The sequence below is a fragment of the Opisthorchis viverrini genome, assembly GCF_000715545.1.
Source record: "Opisthorchis viverrini unplaced genomic scaffold opera_v5_218, whole genome shotgun sequence".
Classification (NCBI taxonomy): domain Eukaryota; kingdom Metazoa; phylum Platyhelminthes; class Trematoda; order Opisthorchiida; family Opisthorchiidae; genus Opisthorchis; species Opisthorchis viverrini.
This window is the reverse complement of record NW_008751877.1, coordinates 593,652-618,130: the sequence shown is the minus strand read 5'-3', so window position 1 is coordinate 618,130 and position 24,479 is coordinate 593,652. Positions and strand designations below refer to the sequence as shown.

General features: G+C 40.5%; 2 protein-coding genes across 2 annotated transcripts in view; one reads left to right on the top strand and one right to left on the bottom strand.

Moving 5' to 3' along the window:
• Positions 1-322: 322 nt before the first annotated feature.
• On the bottom strand, positions 323-6,581 carry T265_08474 (hypothetical protein; the record flags this gene model as incomplete). The annotated part of the gene is made up of 2 exons (XM_009174286.1): positions 323-513; positions 6,494-6,581. 2 exons carry the CDS (start codon positions 6,579-6,581, stop codon positions 323-325), a joined length of 279 nt encoding a protein of 92 aa, XP_009172550.1.
• A 3,149-nt stretch (positions 6,582-9,730) lies between these two features.
• Positions 9,731-24,479, top strand: part of T265_08473 (hypothetical protein) — a gene marked incomplete at both ends in the record, with an annotated part of 45,103 nt that continues 30,354 nt past the window's right edge. The window contains one exon of the mRNA XM_009174285.1: positions 9,731-10,004. The remainder of the gene's footprint in view (positions 10,005-24,479) is intronic.

Sequence of the window (24,479 nt, the reverse complement as noted above, 5' to 3'; positions counted from 1 at the left end):
TGGAAGCCTTTGCGTCGAGGGTTGAATTTGACAGCGCAATTAATATGTCGGTTGTTTTCCAAATGATTTTCGGAGGCGACTGGATAAGTGTTCATGTAGGACGAACATACTGGGGATCACTCCACAGGTGGCAAGCTTCGGTCTGTGATCATGTACTATCATTGCTCAACTGATTGGCTGGCTTATGGCGAGTCATTTTGAGTAGAAACCCTGTGTAGGACCCTTACTACTCCAGGAACCAAAAACACTAGCGATCCCGAATGGGACTGCCTACCGGTGTAACGGTGGATACTACTGACGAGGCATGCGAGTAGTATGTTTTCTAGTAAATGCGCTTCGCGACTATTGAAAGGCGAGATTTACCACGGAATTCGTGGAATGCTTTGTAGCGTTCGTTTACATTTGAGTGATAGTCAATGGATATCCAGGATAGTTCAGGAAGACGCGTTAGCGAAGAAGACGGATATTCAGTTTTTATAAACAGGATGAGAGTGTTGCTTCCGGTCCAATAATCTGTTACTGTTCAATTGGTGTTTCCCAATAGATAACCCCTCAGCAAAGGCCTCCTTCCTTTCACCGAGAGACTGGCGCAAGTGGTATCGTATTCCTCCATCTATGCAGGCAGCACTATTTACTATCCATATATAGTACGCAGGTGCTAATATCTAGAAGCTTGCGTAAAGTCACAAAGGAGCCTTCGATTTACACGTTACTCAAAAAGTCTAAAGGGCTGAATCACATCAGTTTTTTCCGTGTGTAATGGCTCACTACACTGGTATCAAACTCATGAAAATGTGTAAATATTCCGTCACATTTTATTCACAAAACTGCTAATATGTTTAGTCCTAACCAATACTGTCATTAGGTTTCAAAATTGTCCAATGTCTTGGTTAAAGCATTGTTAAATGGTGACAATTCTGTTTGCATAGCTTCCTACTTATTCACGTAGTTGGACACTAATGTAAGTAAGAAAGGTTTTGTCTGAGTGTCTGCCAGAGTTTCACATAAAATCCAATGGCTAAAACTTTATTGGATCGGTGTTTTACTCGATGTTCACAATAAATGTGTAGTTTTTCATTTCAGAAGCCGTAGTCATAATTCTTGGTATCCGACCACACCTCAGATAACATATATACTGTCAAGTGAACCCTAATTTAATTGTCATATTCCTCGTTTTCCAACTAACCGCAACTTAATAGTGTGAGTATTGCAGTTTCAATGCAGTTCAATGCTTAAAAGCAAAACCCCACCAAAACAAAAGCAAACATTTCAGAGCGAAATAATCCGTATTATTTTTGCCAATAATTGCGTGGATTTTCAGGACACTACTATCAAAATTTGGTCCTGGACCAAATTCGCAGCCAAAGATACAGCCAAGGAATTTTTTGATAATTGTGTTCACAATCTATTGGCACGTTACGAGCCGTTGGTTTAACGGCGACATTTATAAGTCCGTGTGTTGAAGGCGTCCGGATAGTCATCAAAAGCTGTGTGCAATATGAGGTCACATGTTCACAACATTATCGTGGTCCATCCTTGGTTAATATGCACTGTCTGTTGTGCATGTGTTATTTTAAGAGTTCCCTAAAAATTAAACTATCGCAACACGTATCAACACTGGCTAACCGCAGGTCAATGTTTGGAATTTCCAATTCGTTACATTCGTGGATGTCACCAACGCAGTTTCCTTCAACAAACCGCAGGTTTTCGCAGCTTCTTTCTAGTTCATCATGTTGTAATAAGTTGATAGGAAGCGTTTGTTCTAACATATTAAAATGGTGAAAATACCACCAAAGCACTTGCGCCAAGGAAACATTCAACAAATGAAATGCTAATCTATGGCAGAATAAATGAACTGGTTATCTTTGAAGAACAGCGTATAATGTAGAAGCAAAGCCAGAAAACAGATGATGGACGAAACGTTCTGTGGCTCCCGCAAATTTGACAAGAAGCCATTCTCACCATTTTTGAGCGACTTTCTCAGCAGTAAGACCAGAAACTATATCATAGAAGAACTCTCAAGATAGTGTGCCACCATAAAGCTTGAGGAAAGATTAAAATTCCGTAGAACGATTAGGGGCCGAAGTTTTCTCATCTATAAGGCAGTCAATGAATTGTTCGGTCGTGTAGACACAGATCATTCCAGACAGCCAAATTCAAACACGGGCACTGGTCCTACACGAGCTTCACTCGGAAGCTTATTCCAGATATCCAGTGGTGTGCTGTCTGGATTACTCGTCCTCTCCCCAAGTTGCACCGCAAAATTAGTTGGTTTCAGATGGAAGTATTCTGACATTCATCAAAGCTCCTATTACGTGACAGCAAATGAGCACTCTGCTGTCCAGACTTCATCACGTGTAAAAGCACCGATTGATTCGCCACTTTATGCAACCGACAGAGTAGGGTGTCATACTTTTGACTATGTTGATGCGGTCGAGGTCAGCGATAACTCCGTTTCACGCTGGAATTTTCTGTCACCTATCATAACAACCGACAGACACGTTCATACTGAAGCTATGCTGTGTTGTTAAGGTGCAGGTTACGCTCTGGTATTTGTTGAAATAATGACAAAGCATGAAGCAGCAGGCACTGAGACCCAGCCTTAAATAGACTCCATAGTGCAGCCATACAAAGGGGCTGATGTCGAAGAAATATGCAATGTGGAGACTGTACACCGTAAGAAGAAAATTGCGTCAAAGTAATCACTAGCACAGAAAGACCAAAAATACCAAAAACTTACATGGGACCCCTGGGTTTAGGTGGTGCCCTAAACTGACATGACTGGACTGTCAGCAAACGACGAGTGCAGAAAAAATCACTTTTGGAGTTACCCAAACCAATTGTATCAATACTCATGTCCAAACACGCTTGTTATCGGCTGGTGTCAGACTGATACGTGCACTTTGGAGTCGCAAACGTGTTTTTGTCCTCCCGAAGGACTAACTGACAACCAACTCCGGTGGGCTTTAGACTCCCTGAGTGATTGACGTTGTTTGGACTGCAGCCTTGGTTGATAATATCAGTGACTGTTTGGAAACTCCGTAATGGATCAGCAACTGAATGCAAACTACCGGGCTGTTATGTTTAAACTTATCTACCAATATGAGCGGAACGAATATCGGCGCTCCAGCGTTGAGCAGTGGACTTTATCACCAAGTCCAATGGCTGATCTACTCTGGAGTACTTTGCCCAAACTTTGTCAGCGCCTTGAGGCGCCATCATGGTAACTGGAGATTTAAAGGGTGCGAAAAAACGTTTGTGTACTACTTCACTCTACCAACCAGTACAGGTGACTGATAGCACTGATATTTCAGATAAAGAATAAGCAATTTACCTCAGAGGTGAAAGACTCATAGGTCATAGTGTTTCGTGTAAGACAAATCTGGACTGAGTAATTGTCGGATTGCAGTTGAACCGGGGGTTACTTTCTTACGTGGCGAAGTTACCAGTAAGTTTTGCACTCACTCACGCAAGAATTTGGATGAAAAGTTGAACAACACCGAGGGCTAAACTTTTCGTTCTAACTCCATTAAAATACGGATTTAGTAAAGCTTAATTCCCAGAAAACACACGTTCTTGGAAAACCGCTAATTTTGAAGACGACTGGGCTGTTGCAGTGAGACAACCTGAGTGACTTAATGGCCTTCCATGACGTTTAGCAAAAAAAGGCAAGCAAATGCCGCATTACTGTTCACAAAACCATTCCCTTAAGACGTCCCGTTGACACGTACTCCTGCTGTGAATGTTTCATCGAAACAAACTTTAGAAACGGCAAATCACAATGGTTATGAGACACAATCCTGAGGAATGGACTTGACTTGCACGCACTTCCTGAAAGTCTGAAACTTCCTTGAAAGCTTTCAAAAAAGAACCTATCACATGAATTGTCCCAGTATAAGTGTGAGCTCCGTTTTCTAACTATAAAGTTTATGTTTGGTATGTGGGACGTAGAACACATCTTAATTAGGTTTTGGGGTATATTTCTCCCCAAAAACAGACCGCCACCAGAGGAGACATAGCAACCCTCTTCATTCCTTTCAAGTAGATTACAACAGATCTTGAAGTTGTTTTAGTAGGTTTATTGACACTCTAGAGTATGCAGAACAAAAAGGATGTCATTTGACTGGAGGGTACAGGATACTCATTCAACAGTGATCATTATATTTGACCCGTTAACTCGCAACTCCTTACAAACGCTGCGGCCACTACCTGCAAACTCTGATGTGTTTTATAACATTTATGAAAGTCTTACTTACGCCCCACCAAACGGATGAAATGGTTACTGTTTGAGGGAGAAATGTGGACAACCCTGTCTTTAACACTGTGGATTAAATCCGCGAAGCAAGTTTATTTCCGTTAGGTTGTGTTTGCAGATCACACAAAGTGCCGATTTAGGATGATTTCTTGTCAGTTTTCTCCGAAGACATTTGAAGATTACGCGTTACAACAAGGTGGTTGGTGAAGTATGCTCAACAAAGCACTTTGGACTACGTGACGCCGTATATCGGTTTACGGGACATCACTATTCTCTGCGCACGGAACAGATTGATGCCTCGTTAGTTTGTGCAATACTTGTTCGAACACCAACTAAGTGTCTGAAATGAGCGAATGAATTAATCAGCAACCAAAACACGTGTGGCACTCTTTTTTTCAAACAATGTTCCCTATTACCCAGTTCACAACACTGTATTTATGTAACAAACTCTGTTGGAAGCGTCTCACCACCAGTGGGGATGACATCGGAAATTTGTTTTGTGACACAGCTTGAAGCTTCTTGGGTAGATATGCAGCGGACAGTAAGGCGCATGAGGTTCACTCCCATCTGAAAGAGGCCGGACTTAGATCAGTACTGGTGTCTTGCATGGGAAAACCTATTTACTGAATTTTCAATCCCTTTGCTTGGCTACCTAATGCAGTTGCCATATCTGAGTTTGTGACCTCATTTCCATTGAGGCCCACATAAGAAATTCAGTTCAACGATTGAATTTATTGCGTTGATCAAACGTCTTCTCTTGACTTTGCTTCTTTGTCAACGAATTATCATCCGAATCATTATGCAGGTGGCTTTGTACCAGTGGAAAATGTTTAAATATTTCCGTGTGAGATTTACAGCACCAAACAATCAGATGTTTCATTAAAATCACCGCTTTCCGAGGTATGTTTCTCAAACATTACACAGGGATATGTTCAGTAAAGTTTGAGTAAGAAAAATAAAGGTCGCCGGTATCAGCAGTGCTTTCCTTTTCTTATTTCGAACGAGCCAAGAATTGACGTTGCTCGGATTTGGAAGCGGTTTTGGAGAACATTAACCCGGACCTAATTCACTAGGACCAATCTGAGCGAACGGTTGAAGTCTAAATAGGGACAACGTAGTCGGAAACTTGCTGATTTAGTTCAACCTCTTTTTATGTTCTCACTCACACTGTACCGAGTTGAACTTCTTTTTTCAACTTTTATTGTACCTATTTTTTACTTCTCGAAGATTTGAACCAGGTTTGTTCGGGCTTGTCTTCCATTACCAGTTAAATTTTAGAGAAAATAACCGGTAGGACTCAACAAAAAAAACAAAGCAGGTCATGCGGCTTACGGGGTAAATGCAATTATCTTCAGATAGCCTATTAAGAGAATCTTTCCATGAATTCCAATGTGAAGCTTAAAGCCGGTGAGGCCACAGGAGACACAAATTGCTGCCTATCCCCTTAGAGGACAAAATAGATATCTACGGGCTTTTACTTTTTCAATCTGAGTCATTTTGGTTTTACCGGATGGGCGAAATTCAACGGTATATTGTGAAAGTGGTAATGAAGATTTGATACACAACTTAAGGGTGTCAAACATAGCCGTGTAAAGTTGGACCACAAGCTTCAGCTACACACCTTAGTACTTAGTACAGAAAGTGCGTTCGTAGCTTCAGATCCATTTAAACCAATTACCCTGATGGTATGAATTTCGGCCATCACAAGTTGACACAGAGCGTGAGCAAACCTTACTTCTGTAAGGCAAACAAGCTTAACAGCAATCTTTCATCAATTAATTTAATCCCAAGATGGACAAATTAATTATCCGAGTTAGTCTAATCCCAAGTTGAACCGTCAAAAATGATCCATCTGATCGAATGATGTACGATCCGAGAATGAACGGATATCACATCTGAGAAGTAGCACTGTAACAAAGTGTTTATATCTCACTTTTAGCTTTGTTCAAAAAAATAAAGCTCCGAAATGTACCTATTCTTTCTGTTATTACGCGGCAGAAAAACAACGCCAGAGTCCATTCAGATTTCTAATCACGAACATCACCCTCCGCTTGGCAGAAGTCTGACAGAGTTATTTTCTTCGAAAGGCTATTAAATGTGTGTATTGTTCGTAAACTAAAGTCAACTTTCCAAACAAGAGATTGCAGGCTTGGAAGCATGTTTCGAGAATACAATCTTGGAATTTCATCTCGAGAGTTTGCAGATGTGTGGTAATGGTGTAACGGTGATACTACGAACGGGGCACATGCGAGTAGTATGTTTTCTCGCAAATCCGCTCTGCGTCTCTTGAAAAGTGAGATCTATTACGGAACTTGTGGAGTCTCATTTGTTTGGATTTAAGCAACAGTCAACGAATATCCAGGGAAATCTAGGAAGACGCGTTTAAAGAGGAGAAGGATATTCAGTTTTTGTAAACAAGATACATATGAGAGTTTTGCTCCGCTGTCCAGTGGTCTGTAAATGTCCAGTTGGTATTTTCTAATGAATAACTCAGCAGCGAAGACCTTCTTCCTTTCAATGGTAGCTCTCTGCATTGTTAACAATTCCTCTGTCCCGCTGTTGCATGAATATCTTTTTAGCATACATCTTCGATGCATTGGTTGCAGCGAACCAATTCTATTACTTAAAAATATCCAGTCCTTTGCCATTCTCCGGCGGTTATAGAGTCCAAGGAAATGATGTGTTAGAATACACAATTCATTCTTTTATACAAGTGCTCACAGGATTTACTCGACAGGCATATTAGAGAACGACATTTTGCACGCTCACTTGAGGATAATGATTTCGAATCAGTAGTTGCTGGTTTGATCTCTGATGGAACCCTAACTTTGTAGGTGTGAATATTCGGAGGCAAAGGCACTCCATTGAGATAAAAATCGTCGTTTAGTATGCTGCAGTGGATTCAATAACGATTTTCATCATCTGGAGATTTGGCGTGCCATTTATCACAATCAAAATCCGCGGCAGTCACGAGTGTTTTGCATGCAATAAATTGATTGCTGGCGTCGAACGAAATAAAGAATTTTCGACAAACCGTGTTTTGCTCACTCCCCACGCTGGATACATATCGACGAAGATTCAATAACATTAGAAAGTGGTCATATAAACCTCAGCCATGATACTATGCTTCAAAGCGAACTTGCCGCTTTGATGGTTTGTAGTGGAGGAATTACTTTTTGTTGTATATGTGCCAACCTTGGAAGGTACATTCTATCCAGGTAGATTACTCAAAGTATAAGGAATCCACTTGGTGCTTGTTTTCCACTCACTCTACCATGTGCTATGCATACAAAATAATCAAGAAAAATCGGCTATATGACAGGTCGTTTTCTTGTTGTGTTATCCATTACCATGACAACCGTGTTTAAGTACTCAGACGCGTTTATATCTGTCCGTTGTTGTTCTATAGCATTAACATTTCGTGAACATTCCACCTAACAAACGTTCTGACTTCTGTTCAGACTCCATAGTTAGCTTATTGTAGGGGACTACGCAAAATCTTACTCCAGGTCAGTGTTAATTTTATTTTTGAAGACTTAAAATATCGGTACACAAATGGCGGGAAACGGACCGAAAGTAAAAAATCTGCATTTTATGTGAAAAGCGTGAGTGATTCCTAAAATGTGAAGCCAATTATCGCGGCTGTAGCGAGATTGTAAGTTGCTGTAAGCACAGTTGGAGAATTGAAGTTTCGTGGCGACAAAATGCTGAAAAAAAATCCAAATTTATTACTTGGAAACCACGTTTTAATCTCCTCACAAGCTTGTAACTGGTCACCAGTATATTTCGGGTCAACTGGGGGACTCCTATTCCCTACTGGTATCTTAGCGCAGTGGTTCGGTGGCCAGCACCTGAGAAGTTGAAGTAACAAAGTTAAATCATTTTCGGGAATGTCTTGCTTGTTTTCCAGTTACGGAAGAAATTACATAAATATCTTCCTCTTATTCGCCTCAAAAATGTTTATTGACTCCTGGGTGGAACTTTTCTGAAATAAAATATGACCTCCTGTAGTTCACCACACCGTCATCGGTTCTCGTGTTTCACTTGGTATGTCTTTATCCATGTAAGTGAAGACCCAGTTTCCCATACAAGTAACGCTAGGAACTATAACTGGAACCCTTGTAAATACAAGAAAACGCCCTGAAAAGAATTTTTTCGGAAACAATAATGAAGTTTTTCGACAATTTTGTCGCCTGACTACGTGATTTAGCTTCCATTGGTGAAGTGTGAGTGGTGGTGGCTGATCAGCCGCCCGAAACTTAACGGTCAAGTGTTCAAACCATTAATCAAGAGGCCGCCTGTTCGAAACTGCTTTCCGACTGCATGCAACTGATGATTCCCAAAAGGAACGAAATAGCTATACAGTGCTTCCCAATGTTCCAGCAAGAGTGACTTCACCTTCGAAATGGAATATCAGTTGAAAATTTTGTTATAACCGCAATGTCTGTGGAGGATGTTTGGGAAGTGGTGTGTGACTGCCACTACAAAAAACCCAAGGGGAGTTTGGTGAGAATAAGGGAGGAATTTTAAGTGTGAACACTTCTTGTGGGACTGAGACTAGCCATTGGTTAAGCAGCCATTCACTGTTCTGCCTTAAGCTTCATAACCCCATGTATGCCTTCTAGCTCACAATAAGTAGGTTGTGACTCAAAACCCCTAAGACATTAAAAAATTCGTCCCTGCTGTTTGTCAAGTTACACTGGCGTTTCCAACAACTGGTAGTTGTGAGAAAGCGTCGTCAACCCACGACCGGTCACGGAACTTCAAGGATTTTGTTTGCCCGATCAGTCAAATGAAAAACAAAACCCTTCTGGGTCTGTCGAATGGCTTGCGAAAACCTTATTAATTTTCCTTTCAAGATAATATGCTGCAATGTCTCGAATAGAGCAATAATTGAAAAGTGAAGTGACCTTTGTGCATCTCATTCAGGTGAACAGTAAAACGAAATGGAGATTGAGTTAGGATTGAGTTGAGTCCCCCGTTAAAAATAAATTGTCGTACAAATTGGTGCATTCTTCACAATTGCAAGTTCGTTAGAATGCAGTTGTTTCCGGGGACGTTAAATCTCAAGAATAAGCTTACTAACTGGATTAGCTAAGTGTATATTTGTTTACAACGACTAAAGATGGCATCCTTGCAGACAGAACATCCGTAAATAGATTACTATCTTCTAAGCCATGAGAAAGGGGTGTATAAAACCAATTTACGTTCTGGTTCACGTGCGCTGACCTCATATTTACATTCTGCTTCTGTCAATAATATCAGCTATGCCGTTAAGGATGTCGTTCGTTGGATCAATCAAGCATTTGTGCGCCTTTTTCTGTTCTAAGCACATGTTTCTACGACATACCATTCTGGATGTTCATTTTTTGTCTCAAAGATCAATAGTTGAGGAAAGATACATGGATTTCAATTGTTATATAAGAGGACCTATGGTGGAAGTTCTCTTCAGGTCGTACAGCAGGTGGTGTTTGTGTCAACTGGCGTAGCTTGTCGAGCATATCAGTTCTTGGAATGTTACCACATATCGGGGAGGGTCCCATGAAATAAAAAGGTTTCGGCCGGTCGTAAACATTACAGAATATTGTTCGTACGAGCCGCATTGATTTAAATGGTTCACAAATTTCAACTGCCGCACACTGTCGCTAGTCGGGAAGTCGACGTATCACGTGTGGAGTATGAGTGCATAACTTTGACCCGTACCAATTGTATTCAGCACGCTTCAGATGAATGAAGATTAATGTTTTGAGTAAGTCCTTCAATGCATTTTTCTTTCAACCTACAAGTAGCAAAACTTTGCCCTTTAACTACCATTTCCAATGGCAATTTAACAGTTTAGCGAATACACTTATTCGCAAACCAATGTGGTTTTGAGGGTAGATTCACCTGGAACCAAGCTAAACCGCTCGTTTATGATCTTGTTAAGCAACTGGATGTGTTGCACGAAGCCGCATCATGTTTCGGTTGCAACCATATTCGAGATTTCGTGTTACGTATATAGGCGTAATACACTACTCATAAGGTCGCTAGTGATTCTCGACAGCCTACGTACCAATTGTATTCAGCACGCTTCAGATGAATGAAGATTAATGTTTTGAGTAAGTCCTTCAATGCATTTTTCTTTCAACCTACAAGTAGCAAAACTTTGCCCTTTAACTACCATTTCCAATGGCAATTTAACAGTTTAGCGAATACACTTATTCGCAAACCAATGTGGTTTTGAGGGTAGATTCACCTGGAACCAAGCTAAACCGCTCGTTTATGATCTTGTTAAGCAACTGGATGTGTTGCACGAAGCCGCATCATGTTTCGGTTGCAACCATATTCGAGATTTCGTGTTACGTATATAGGCGTAATACACTACTCATAAGGTCGCTAGTGATTCTTCGACAGCCTACGACGGATTGAAGATTTTTCAACAACCTTATAAGTAGTGTGCTACATATAATTTGAAGTTTACTACAAAACGTACCATTCAGTAGTATTTATCGGCCCAAATGGCGTTTCCCTTAAGTTTGCCATCTTGAATTTATGCGGATTCAGCTTAAAATCTGTCGGTCATATTGACATCCTGATGCAGAAAATAAATTTAGGCTGTTGGTTCCTCCGTATTACGCCTACCTCTGGAAAAGACTGAAAGTCGCAAAAGAAATACAATGACGTGATGCACATAGGACACTCGGCGATCTCCACAAGCGTGCTTATTTCAGTAAGAAAGAACCTATTTATAGTGTCTAACGCTTTTCCGTAAAAGCCGTGCACTTCTTCAACCCCTATATAACAGTCAAACTGAAGCAACTGGAGCGCAGTGATATTTTTATTAGGACCATCAAAGCAATCTTTGTTGTGAGGAAAACCACCTCGTTCTTCTGACCAGTGATATAGCCAAATCTTCTAATTTTATGTCTTCAGACTCATGTTTGCAAGTAAAATTCACAAAAATCCTTGTGTCTAATATGCTTAATAAAGTTACGCTCGACTGCTTATAATCGCACGCCTTTTTATCGTTAGGGTCGTTTATTCACTCGGCACATGAATGTCAGGCCTGAAGATATCTACACGCCTTGGCCGGCTCTCTCATAGAGACTAAAATCTCAGGTCCTTAGAATACCATTTCTGTGATTTTGCGTCCTCCGATGCGATATTAGGAGGTGCATTTAAACATTTGAAACTGATCAGTGGCAACATGTAAATAAAACCTAAATATGTTTCGTGTTCTGCCCTACATCTGTAAGATCAAATAGTGTGTCATGAGCATCGTTTGCAGAGCAGAAGCCTGCTTAATATGGGTTCTTTTGATTATAACATTCGGTTTTCACTTATAATGTCTAACTGGATACTGGGGCCCCGAGGATTTCTGGTGCTTGCGTCTGTATCGGGTATTCCACCCTATCCAATTTTTCTTCTATTGTAGCGTTGTATTTAAGCAGATTGACTTGGTTGTGTGGCAGTGAAATATCTCTTTTCTCCACTGTGTGTTGGTGCCATTGAAATATTTGACCTAGGTTCTTGTATATATAAATTTACAACGGTGACCGTTGCATACAAAGGAATAAAAGCCGTGTGAAAGCCATAAGTTGACTGAAACTTCCGCTCACTGACAAACTTGTCACACTATATAGTTGGTTTCATCCTTTGCCACTTATCACAAGCTGAGTAGCGCGACTAGCAAATGTATAGCTACAAATGTATACTGAATGTAGGACGCGTGATTTCCATAAATTCTAGCTGTTCATCGGCTCAGTGGCTGAGTAAACAGACAAAAATAACCAATCGCCACCCAGTTGATTGTCAAGGCCTTTTCTATCACAGTGTATGATTGGTTGGCGAGAGACAATATAGCAATCGATTCTCACGCGCTGCAGCGCGCAAATATTCACGTGATGCTCAGACGTTAGAACAAGCTCTATCTATTACAAGCCCAAATATTATGTGATCATGCAATAGCTGTGCCGTTGCCCTCAAAAAACTCACGGGATTATTCTTTCATGTGCCTGTTTAAGATTTTGGAAAGATAATATCCGAGTAAGTATGGATAATGATGAACACTGTGATAATAACATTTCTGTACACCGCCTGACAATAATGAGGTTTGCTCGCGGTACTGCAGAACTTGGTCTTAAATTGAAAGACGGCCATGATGAGTTGAGGCGATTCCTCACATGGCCAGTGACGGCTCACTCTCCGCTTTAGGTAAACCAAATCCTAGAGGAAGATATCACCCAGAAGGAACCTAAGACCAGGTCATTGCTAGTGGATGTGACCATACAAGTTTAAAGTATCTCGAAGCAGTTTGGACTTTTTCTTGATACAGTTTTACTTTTGAGTTTGCTGAAAACTCTTCATTCTTCTTGGAGATCAGCATGCACGCACAGTCACCGAACTTTCACCAAACTTACGTGGTATCCGGATACTGAATTCTACGCAGTTGAGGAACCGAATTCGTTTGTGCACTCAGTTAGTCATCATGAAAGACTTTGCAGGTTCCTGAATTTTTTGCTTAACTATATCCCTTAAATGAACCCACTGCACAAGGCTACATCACTGTTCATTCAGACCGACTCTCTTGGCAGTAGGCCGCCACTATGTTTTAGTTCTCTGACATATAAAGACCTCCACGAAGTAATTATCTATTGTGTTCCTCACTCCCACACTGATTAACTGAATGAATACCATTCTTCGTCCAAACGAGATTCTCATATCTACCGAACACAAACCAACACACTTTCGCGAAATTGGCCAAGCCTTAGTAGAAATAATACGACGATCCACTATCTCAGTGCATATAACTAGCTCAAATCTCGTCGCTTCTACTGTGGCCTTAAGCAGTGCTCTCAGTCTACAATAAATAAAGCTATTGTGTATGGCCGCCGCGAAGAACAATAGTTTATCTTCAGTACAGAACAAGATTTTCGAGTTGTTGTGTAAATCAGCTAAATACCGGCATGAACTTGAATGACTGGAAAAGACAGAGAACCGATGCGGGCATTCTGCTAAACTTCATCCATACAAGAAATGTCGTGAAGATAGCCTACAGTTTTGAAGCTTCCGCATTTATTAAGATGTCTGATGTCGAGCCAACTCTCACGGTACCAAGAGAAGACAGTAGAAGCAAACTGCTCACCTTTCTCCAGATATTTTACCGAAACATAAACGCTTTACAAACCAAAGTTGCAATATCATTTTGATCGGTGCTGTAATATCCCTGAAAGAATTTTCCGGTCAGGCCAACAGAATAACGACTAACTAAAAAAACCAACCTCAATGACTCATTGACGTCATCACAACCGGTCAAAATTACCTACACCGAAATTAGCGCACACAAATCAGAAGCAGTAGGAACCACACTGTCTGAAACCATGTTTTAACTGTTGGTGATTTTCAGCTACCCGGTGCCCAAGCTTTGTCGACTCAGTACATTTGGAATTTAATGTGTGGCTTCTTTGCGCGTGGAACATGCCAGTAAAAGCAAACCGGACTGTTAAAGGCTACTTCAACCCATCAGGTGGTGACCTGCATAAGCATAAGTCTTCAGATTTTTGCTCTACCGAGCGGCAGGCGTTAATATGGTGTTCGTATTATTTACGGAAATTTTTTGAAAACCAAATCAAACCGGTGGTTGGTTTTTTCAAAGATGGTCACTGAAATACTATATTTTAGTTTTGAAATGGAAAATTACAGCTGAAAAACTGTAGTACTTTCAACAAATTAGCTTGATGGAATCAACCTCAAAGTACAACCAATTGAAGGCTTTTCGAGTGTAGGCTTCAGAACGTTTAATAGTCAAACAGCTGTGACCTAAAATTCCCGAAGACCGCCGTTGGAATAATGATGAGACTGAGGCAAGCTGGTTATCGGCAGTCGATTCGGAATTTTTTGGCCTTCAATGTAAACAATTTGAGATCAATATCAAGTCAGGAAATTTTGGGATGTATTCTTAACCCTAATCCAAGAGAGATGGAAATATTGTGACTGAAATTGCTAATGTTTCAAGCGCACGAGGGCCAGCGGCATTTAAGTTTTCTATTAGATAAATCAACAATTGGAGAGGTTTGTGAAAGTTCTATCGAACAATATGTAATTCATATATAGATCAAGTTTTATTCCTGTTGTTTACTCCAACATCCCTCCCAGTTTGTTGTTATTGTAATGGAACAACGCAGGACATGTTTAGATGCAAATATTAGTTAGGCCACATGTGTTTGATCAGTTTTTGACCAAATTCCTGTGAGTTCACAGACAGATTCATGTAACTGAAACATTCTAGTTTGCCACAGATCATAACTTTAATACCATCAGATGAAAACATCTTCACTGAGCAATTACATGAGGATCTGTCTGGAACTTGAATATGGCCGCTTTGGGTATGGTTAAAGCATACACATATATAGTATAAAGGTTTACAACTGTATGCTGATATGGTTCTGCATGTAGAGATTGAAGACGAAACAGACGATTGGAAGAATTTTCCCAGGCTGTCTAATCTGTGTTTTAGGATGCACCCGTACGCATTCTAATCTGTCGTGTTCTAAAGAACTAATCCATTTGGAATTCAGATTTTCACCTACTATCTGCGCTTTGCCCCTTTAAAACTATTCCAAGAACTCATCAACACTGGTTTCGGTAACTAATCCCCAAGTTAGATCCACTAGAGTATATTACAGCTTATTACCATTTACCAAAGACGTTAAAAACAGACAACAACAAAGTTGCATTTTACATGGCCTGAATTAGGATTATTCTTTTTTACAATTAAGAAATTCATAATCATATCTGTTATAAAAGATGATTGTAATAACTTCCCGGTAGGGCTGATTAGATTCGTGCTGGATATTGCCCCACTTATTCCGTGGAATCTCTTTGAAGGTAGCAAACCGAGAGGATGGTAGCATCCTGCCAATTTTAGCAGGGTTTTCTGGCCTGGTTAAGTAAAGTAAACATCTATATGCGACATGCCCTTATTTTCATACCAGTTCGGTTTTGGAGATAGACTCACCTGGAACCCAGCTGAGTCCTTCGTTTATGATGTCGTCAAGCGACTGAATGTGCTGAATCAGGCCACGTCAGCTTTTAGTTGACAAGATTTTCGAGATATGCAATATTTGTATGGTTGCTGATAACTCATTGATAACACAGGACCGGTTTCTCCATTCTTGGAGCTCATCAGGTAGACACAGTCGTCGATTTTCCGTCAAATTTGTGTTTCACCTGAACCCAAATTGTACAAAATTAGCCGAGTACACTCATTTGCATGTCAATCTGGTTTCGGCGCAACACTCACCAGGACAAAGCTGAATCTCTCGTCTATGATTTTGTTGAGCAACTGAAACGAGGAAATTAGTTGAATCTGAATACCACTAATTTCCACAATCAGTCTTGCTAACACTGCTTGAATCCCCAAATGGAAACGGTCCTAGTGCATCCAGGAACATATAAGTGTCACTAATATACAAGATTTTTGCATAATGAATTTCGCCATATCAAGTGTGGAGGTGTTAACCTTCCCCAAGGAATAAATATTTCGACACTTGATGCATATACTTACAGTAAATCTCCAATTGTTTGATACACGAAGAAGACAAGCTATAATTTATCAAGAAATTTCTTCATTTTTGAAATGCATCATAAGAATTCGGTCTGATAAGTATGAGTGAAGTAACAGCTAACCTGACCAGAGATAGAATGTACAAGGCCAAGTACGGCTTATGCGCGGGAATATTGTATGCGGACAATATACCGACAAATCACGATTATAAAGTTTTTTAGCATTAAAATGTAATATGTCGTATTCATCGGAATTCCACCTAACAAACAGTTTGTCTGTTGTAAACAAGCCCAATTCAACTATATTTTCTTAGAGTTGCTTTTCGACATGGGCCACAAATTTCCACCTTCGGTTGGTCAGATCTAAACCAGTGGTTAACTGACACGAGTTGATTAAAACGCCGTTCCCGTTGGCAGAAGAAATTCGCAGCCGTAACGGTTTAAAGGAGGAAAGTTTTTAAAAGCTCTCATCATCCACTGGCAGTAAAAGACCGTGAGTCAAAGGACCTATTAACTACAAACGCCTATACTTTGAAAAAATATGGCCACATTTGCCTACTTATTGATGTCAATAAAACTTTAGTGTTAGGTTACAAATTTCAAACCTGAAGTGAATTCGATTTTGAAGCAATTTCACAATGCTTCACTTGGTTTGGTTTTCAGGATACCCGCTCTGCCAGGACCACAAGCGTTATCCATCCGATATGTCTAATGCCAGCCCCTTTTCAGTGTCAACTACATCTTTCTTGGCAGATCAGACCAACTTCTATCAAAGCGGGTGACAGAAAAATGCATGACGGTGCTTCCATATTTTGTGGTAGATCAGAGTTTAAAATATCGAAGGACAAATTTTGACCTACAATCAATAGGTAAACTTCCCATGTGAAAAAGCCACCACGTTCACCCAGAAGAATTACTTATCTGTCGTTACACATCCTAAGCCAAAACCTCCCGTCTATTATTAATACCTCACTCATAAATATTATGTGTACAGAGGGCATTCACGCAGACGTATTTTTGAAAAAGACATCAAGCCACCAAGGTCTCTTGTGGGCGGTCACATGTTCACTACAAGACAAAAGACAAGTTTTAGAATACATTTTAACCTGGTTGTAAATCGAAGAGCCTTCGCAAATTCCACAAAATAATCTCTAAAATTTCATTTTAGTTCCTAGTATATGCAATCTGGATGGGAAAACAAGAGATGGAATGTTAAATGTTATTGGTTCAACAGTGGAGGAAGCAATAGTGTGGCTGACAAAGGGAACTACCAGCTCGCATATTCGCTATGGTAGTACAATGAGCCAGTCATTGTAACCAGAATGGTCTGTTATCCCATAGTTTGAGTAGAGATGCACACGGTGCTGAAGAGTTAAAGGAGAGAAAAGACATCTATAAAGAGCGGATTGTCGGACAATTACTGGGTAACCCTTTCATCAAAAACGGCCAGTGCTTTCTAGTACACGAGCAGTCCGCAAGCAGGCCATACATATCACCTCAAATGCGATTTACAAATGGTGAATAAGTCAACTTAGAAGTATTCTCCAGTAACCAACAAATACCTAAATTTTACCGAGCCTCTTTTTGAAACTGTAACTATACGCATTATGAAGCTGCGCAACTCAGAAAACAAATAAGTTTGATTTTTTAACGTGTGCATATTACTGGACATTGAAAGCCACCCTTACACAACCCTTATATTATGTGACTATCGAGCTGAGACCACGAGTTTTTCTGGCTTTTCCCTATTGTCAAGCAGATGAAGCTCTTGGACGTGGATAACGAAGGATGGATGTACAATTGTAGAGGAAATGGGGTACAGGGTCCCATCAGGTTACTCCGGCAGTAAAACAACAAAAACATCAATTTTAAATTAGTCCAAGAGCGTCAAACACGTTTCGGGTGCAAAAGACCGATTAACATTCAGTCCATTCTTTGATGTTTTTGCATTTTTCTAAGCCAGAAAATAATTCTGCAAGATGTTTTCAACTGATTACTTGTCAAAGACATGTTCAATAACGTCGGAAACCAGAACGCTAGTGTTGGTCATTCCGTTTTCTCTTGTCACCTCATCTTGCATTTGGGACCGCCATATGATAGCGACAATTTTAAATTGAGTTGTACAAACTTTGACCGGTTGTCCTTAATCAACACCGGTTCCCAGAAGTGATGAAGCCGATTAATAAAGTGGTCTTCCACTTACAAGCAGGATGCTGGCCAGATGGTGCAGTGCTATGGTGGAAATCAGTGTTATTCATGCAAACCCGTCTATCCCACAGCGGAGGAAATAGCAGCAGTCCATGTAACTGAGCCCATACTCTGGTTCGCGATCTTCTACCATTCCCGTTCACATCTTGTTCTGAACTTCTTCCTTCACAACGATTCAACATGACACTTTGTGAACAGACGTAAACCCAACAAGTGGTTTCCGCTCTCGTAACCGCCTACGTAGCAGTAAATGCGGACAAATAAAGTTAATAAGGATCTCAGTGGATGAAAGCCCTGGATCACCACCTAATTTTGATTCAGATTTATATCTGAGCACCGTGTCTGGAGGCATGACAACCAAAAAACGGATTCTCTTAAAAACCGCTTTACCCCTCATCTCTTGCAAAGGATGCTAGATTAAGTGGAACAACTAAAGGCAGGCTTAATGAAGCTTGCTTTAATAATCCCATTGAAGCAGGCTGCAAAACTGAACAGGGCCAACAGCAACAATTTCTTGGAAAAAACGGCAATTCCACAGTAACTCACAGCAAATGTTGCTGTCTACGCGGGAGCTGTTGCAGCATGGCCGAAAAGTCGAAAATCACAAGAGTTGAACATGTACGGCCGTGCAATGGTTCCTGCAACGTACTTCCAAGGGAAGAAAAGGCGAAAGTCATTTTGGAAATGAAACGAATGGAAATTTCCAGAAGTATGTCACACGCAACATCAATTGTCTGCAAGCTTATCTCATCTGCAATCTGTCTTGTGGGATATGAAAGAAAAAAGAACGTTAGAAGCATTGGCACTTGTCAGCTTTGAAGGACAGATCAAGGGAAGATGGTGGGACCATGCGTAGAAACCATCACGACAACCAGCTTCTTGCGTTTCCAGCCCCATTGCATAAAATTCCATTCTAATGAATGAGTTCTCATCAGTTCAAATTAGAGAGGATTTTTCCGAAAAAAACGTGTGCTGTTCAAACTTTTGCCGAGTGGCGCATAGTCAAACATTAAATCTGCGTTTGCCTGCTCCACCGAATGTATGGATCAAGAATTTCCGTGTAAGACCATGCTATCAAATGGTAACTTGTCGAGGCCTGTGTGCCTTGTGTGAACTTATTCATTTACTTGCGTGAGCCTATTTATACCAAGCTGTTACCTGCATAAAGGAGAAAATATACTCAAAACTAAGTTGGGATGCTCATAATCTCCAGCACTGATCGTTCTTCAGGCATTAGTTGACTACTCTAAAGTTCATCTGAACTCATAAATTAAGTTCATAATCCTTGAGCTTGATAACTACTAGCTCCAGTTGTTTTCCAACAACTGGAGCTCTTGAAGATCCGCTAGTGAAAATAGATCACCTTACTCAAATCGTCCCAAATCATAAGGTAGGTCGTCTGGCACTGGGAACATTTTTCGGCCAATGTAAGTAGGACAAGGTCTGAACTTAAACGTCCTAACTTTCAAGTATCTTGACTAAACTTCGTTTTCTAGTAGCCAGCCTTATAAAAATAGTAACTCTGAAAAGTTGTTCTGAGAGAACTCTTCAGTATTTGAAAATGTACTGTTAAGTCGGTGGTATATCAGCCCAGAAGCCAGCGTCATAATCTGCAATTTCAATTTGTTATTGGTTCACATCTCCCCCGTGACTGCAAAGCATTTTAGGAGGTAAACATTCTCGTAGGCTAGTTTTTTATTGGTATCTGTGGAAAACACTGTTTTTTATCTTGACGATTTCCTTGACAAAATGGCAAGCAGTATTTTGCCAGTGTCAACCTCGGTTCTTTAGGTGAGCCTCGAGGAATCCTTTTGCTGGACGAAAAACTTAGGAAATGTCAACTTTACCACGCTTTTTGTGGTGTTATCGAAAGGCTAAAGAGCTCATAACTTGCTCAAAATAGTCAGTGTTTAAACCTCAGTGCTGCATGTCTACTGATTCACCGCTTTGGTGGATGGACTAAAGAGTGGATTCAGATGTGCCGTGGGCCTCATAGAAAAGGTCTCTGACCTAAACGCAAATAAAAGTCCAATTGTTCCTGCTACATTAGGCAATCGAGTAAGGCACAACCCCTTGCAACATGTGGTTGTCAATATTAAAGTGCCAGCAGCTAAACCGGACCTCCTTTTACAGTTCATATATGATGGGACACAAGGGTCAACCTCAGCATATTAATAAGACATCAAAAATTAAGCAGGCCCACTCTGCAGGTAGTATGCACCATTTTTCAAAAAAGGAAAGAGGCTAAAATAGTTAACTTCAGGGTTTGTTTGGAAACATTCCGCCGGATACTAATATGTCAGTAACATCCTTTTATGGTTACTTGCTTGCAACAAATGTGACAAGTTTTACAGATGATTTCAATTATTGAAAACGGTTCACCAGAGAGACCATTACAGGTATAAAAAAATGCATTTAACCACTCCTGTGGGAAGTATGCTTTGGGAAGATGATCCTAGGCTTGATCGCGGTTAGGAAAATGGTTTACACGAATACATCGCTTCCGTTTATACTGTATAGAATAACAACAAAAGTTTCGACTAGCCAGGATCAACGCAAACGGAAAAGAGCCTTGGTGAAAAAAGTAGGTGCTGATAATTGAACCGGTGTCAGCATTGAAAACAAGGCCCATTTTACTTTGTTGTCTATTATCGGGTAGTAAAAACTAGCGGCAAAACATTTACGCGTACCATGTCCTTGCAACATGCGGAGTTATTTGTTTGTCCCTTCTAGCATGATTTATTTTGTTCACATTGTGCACGTTGTACGATAAATAAGCCAAAAACGTGACACACAACTCCGCGTTTCCTAAGCGAACGAACGTAATTTGCAAAATTCTAATCGATATAAGGACAACCAACAGTGAAAATTTTCAATAGGCTTCAAGGGCGCGAGGCTCATGGCGCTAAGCATTTATAACTCTGTTCATTTTTTGAGCATTGTTGCCACATAAGACCACCAGCAGGTTGCTTGATTGACTCCCAACAAATACGGTTTCACACATCGCCCCTGCAAACATCTGGCTACGATGCACAAATCTGTTTCGGATTCCTTGAAATGTTTGACCGGAAACGTTTTTTGATAACCTAGTTTAATTTCACAAGTTATGGTCGCTTTGATAAAAATACTCAGTTCTGTTAGATTCGCGGATGTGTAAAATTAGAGTTGGAAAAAGACGGTTGATGTTTTGCAAATGAAAAATGAAAAAGGATTCAGTTCTGGTTTATTCGACATGCCATGAAAAACTATTTTATTAGTATTTACTTACTTGGAGTAAGTTGAGCAAAAAAGTGACCATCACACAGCAAAACTACAAAAGTATTAATGTACGTCAAACACAGACGAAGGCTACGAGAAGGAGCTTTGTCTAGCTACCTTGCAAACCCTTCCCCCGAAACTGGACTTAACTGGTTGCGGAACCCAAAGTATTTTGTCAGAATTACGAATCTGCAGTGAGTTCAAAAGGTTTCAATAGATTGACTTGAATAAGAGGTCAGCCGCAGGATATTTTAAGTTATTTTTTTTTCTGCGGATTGGTTCCGGCGAGGAAAATTGTCATGTGGTACACCAGTTTTTAGCGCTCTTTGTAAAGGTTGGTCTTACAGTTTTTTAAGCAGTGCTTTTCATTTCCTGCGCTCAACTAAGGGTATTTTTGGGCATGCTTCATTAGCTCCAGGCCATGAACAGACCCAAGGTGGATCTCAAATTAGCGTCTGATTGGGCTTTTGCCTTTTTTGTTTTATTTTCTATTCCTATGAGTCCACAAAAGCATCATTCGTTTGCACACAGCACTACACTGTGCTCCGCGAATTCTGGCGGAGAAAAAAGGCCCCATTGGTTCAACTACGTTACTAGAATTGAATCAAACTTATAAAGCCTTACTTTTTTCATTTCTTTCCACATGGTCTTTTATAAATCTGTTTATTAGTACATCACAGGTTGTTGATTATAACCGACGATGCTGCAATAAGTATCTACTACTCATGGGTTATGAGTTGAGCTTCGCTGAGCGTTGATCATCCGTCATGGCGCACTTCATGCTGATAAGTCTCCCAGAAAATCAGTGAACTAATGAGAGGCTCATAAAAACATCACTGACTGTAGTGAAACTCAAAGAAAGAAAAAACGATACGGTTGACCTGCCGCATTCTTTGACAAAGGATGTTACGGGATTTATGTGTTTAATGAAGGATGAGTTTCTAAACGTCAATATTCATGAAGCGGATTTTGCCTACTTTGGGTTTGGAAACGGTTCATAACGTTCACAACTTTAGGAAACCGAAGGTTTTCATCTCGATAGTTTTGCTTACTTTTACAATACGACCATTTTGGCCACAAGATTGCAATTCGTAGATGATGATGATGATGATGATGATTATGATGATGATGAATACGGGTCCGTTCGTTAGAGAAGACTAGTACCTATTTTGAAAATGTGTCAAGGTTAACATCCCTGCGGCACAACGCCTCAGTGAACATGACAATTTTCATTTCAACTTTATTAATGCTGCCAGAGTTATCACCCGAAATCCCCCGAATTCTTATCACCCACCTCCACAATGTAGCCTTTAATAATCCTGGTGGTTAGGCCGAACTCGTCTTCGAATGGTGCCCTTTCGTACCAAAAACTGGTCATCAGACGACCGTGAAGGTTATTTCAGTTAAACATTGCTCAAAATATCTCAGTACACTTTACTTCTGTCAGTCGTAGCGAATATGAAACTACCAAAAAGTGGCGTCTGACAAAACAAGCTGATAAGGCAGATGCATACCGCAACTAAAACAGCGACTGCAAACAGACCAGTAAAATAACGACAACGCTGTGTTGCAACCAACCAGTCACAGTGATGAATTTGAGTACACTCTGAACCATATCCAGATGCACTTAAATAGGAGGAAGCCTGCAATGAACCGTGCAGTAATATCTCCATTGTTAGGGAAGAAGCGCTCACAAACCAGTCAGCACGCTTGTTGAATAAATCATTAAGTACCTGATCAACAGCTAGCGAGTACCTAAAAATTTTATTTTCTCCTATTCAGGTAGTAAACATACGCTATTTCTCCACTGACTTCAGCAAGCGCCGTGCTGCACTGCCCTCTATGCTATATTTCAGACTATTCCGTCAGTGGGTTACGTACACAGACTATACGATAATGAAATACATTTGCATACATAAAACGGCTTCAGGTCACACTCTCTTTTGGGGCAGTTTTTACAGCGGACCTCGTCAGTGGTCGCCAGAAAGAACTTGCGTTTGATGTGGTTGTAATTCGATATCACAAAAACACTCACTGGGACTAGTTACTAGTTGCCCTTTTGACAAGATTGGATTCCATCACAAGGCTTCAGAACACAACAAAGTCCTCAACCAGATAAAGTACTAGTAAAAATGTCCAACGTCGGATGTAAATGTTTGAAAACTGAATCATACAAAACTCTGGTTTCCACAGATACCACTAACGGGTGCTTCCAAAAGTCCATAATCTCGTCTGGAAGGATAACAACAACAAATGCGCCTCGTATATTTTCGAACATTTTACCATTTTGACCAATTAAGTGCACTTCACCGCAGGGTCACTCTTTACTTTTTTAAACTAACTCCTAGGGTGACGATAGTGAAGAGAGGTTTAGGCTCCGCAAGCAATTTAAATGTCCGTTTAAGTTACTGAAGAATTTCGGAAAAGGAATATAGGTACACAAATATATACGCGTGTATAAGTATTTACTCATTTGTAAAGCATGTGCCCAAGCAGATATTTGAATCAGCATTTTTTCGTTCAAGTGTTTGTCATGGTTCCGTGCTACGTCGTAGCCAGTTCAACTTCTCTCTTGTCGTGTGCTTTTTGGTAGCAAACCGTAGGTACCTACCTTTGGACATATTCCGAGTCGCTAGGAATAGGGTAAAAACCGGAGCTGAAAGTTACAGTCGGTGGACCAACTGGCTCGAATAAACACATTGTTATATTTTCCGTAAGGTGGCTTACATTTTGCTTATGCGGCTCCTCTGAACAACATCTGACGCCATTTACATCCTGGACCATATGCTAACACTGCGCAGACGATATTTTTGCCCTTGCGTTCTAAGTTATACCTTAGTGTGAAACAAAGCTGGTTGGTATCCAATCGATAGCAAGCTGGCAATCACTTCTACAAGTATGCCACAGTTAAGCTCACTACAGCCACACAATGCTAAATCACTTTTGACACAAAAATGGTGGGTTTTCACTGCTTACACACTCATTTCCGGAACCCGTTTTAGTCAATAAAAACCATTGTTTGCCACATTTTACCTGTTCATCATATCGAAGTATCGTGTTAACAAAACTCCAGCACTGGTAATCTTAAGCTTGATTTTAAAATTTTCACATGCGAATGACCCAAACGAGAGTTGATTTCGCTTACGAACAAGGAAGGGTTTTCAAAAGTCACATGTGCATCTCTTGGCAACTGGCTAAACGGATTAAAAGGTCA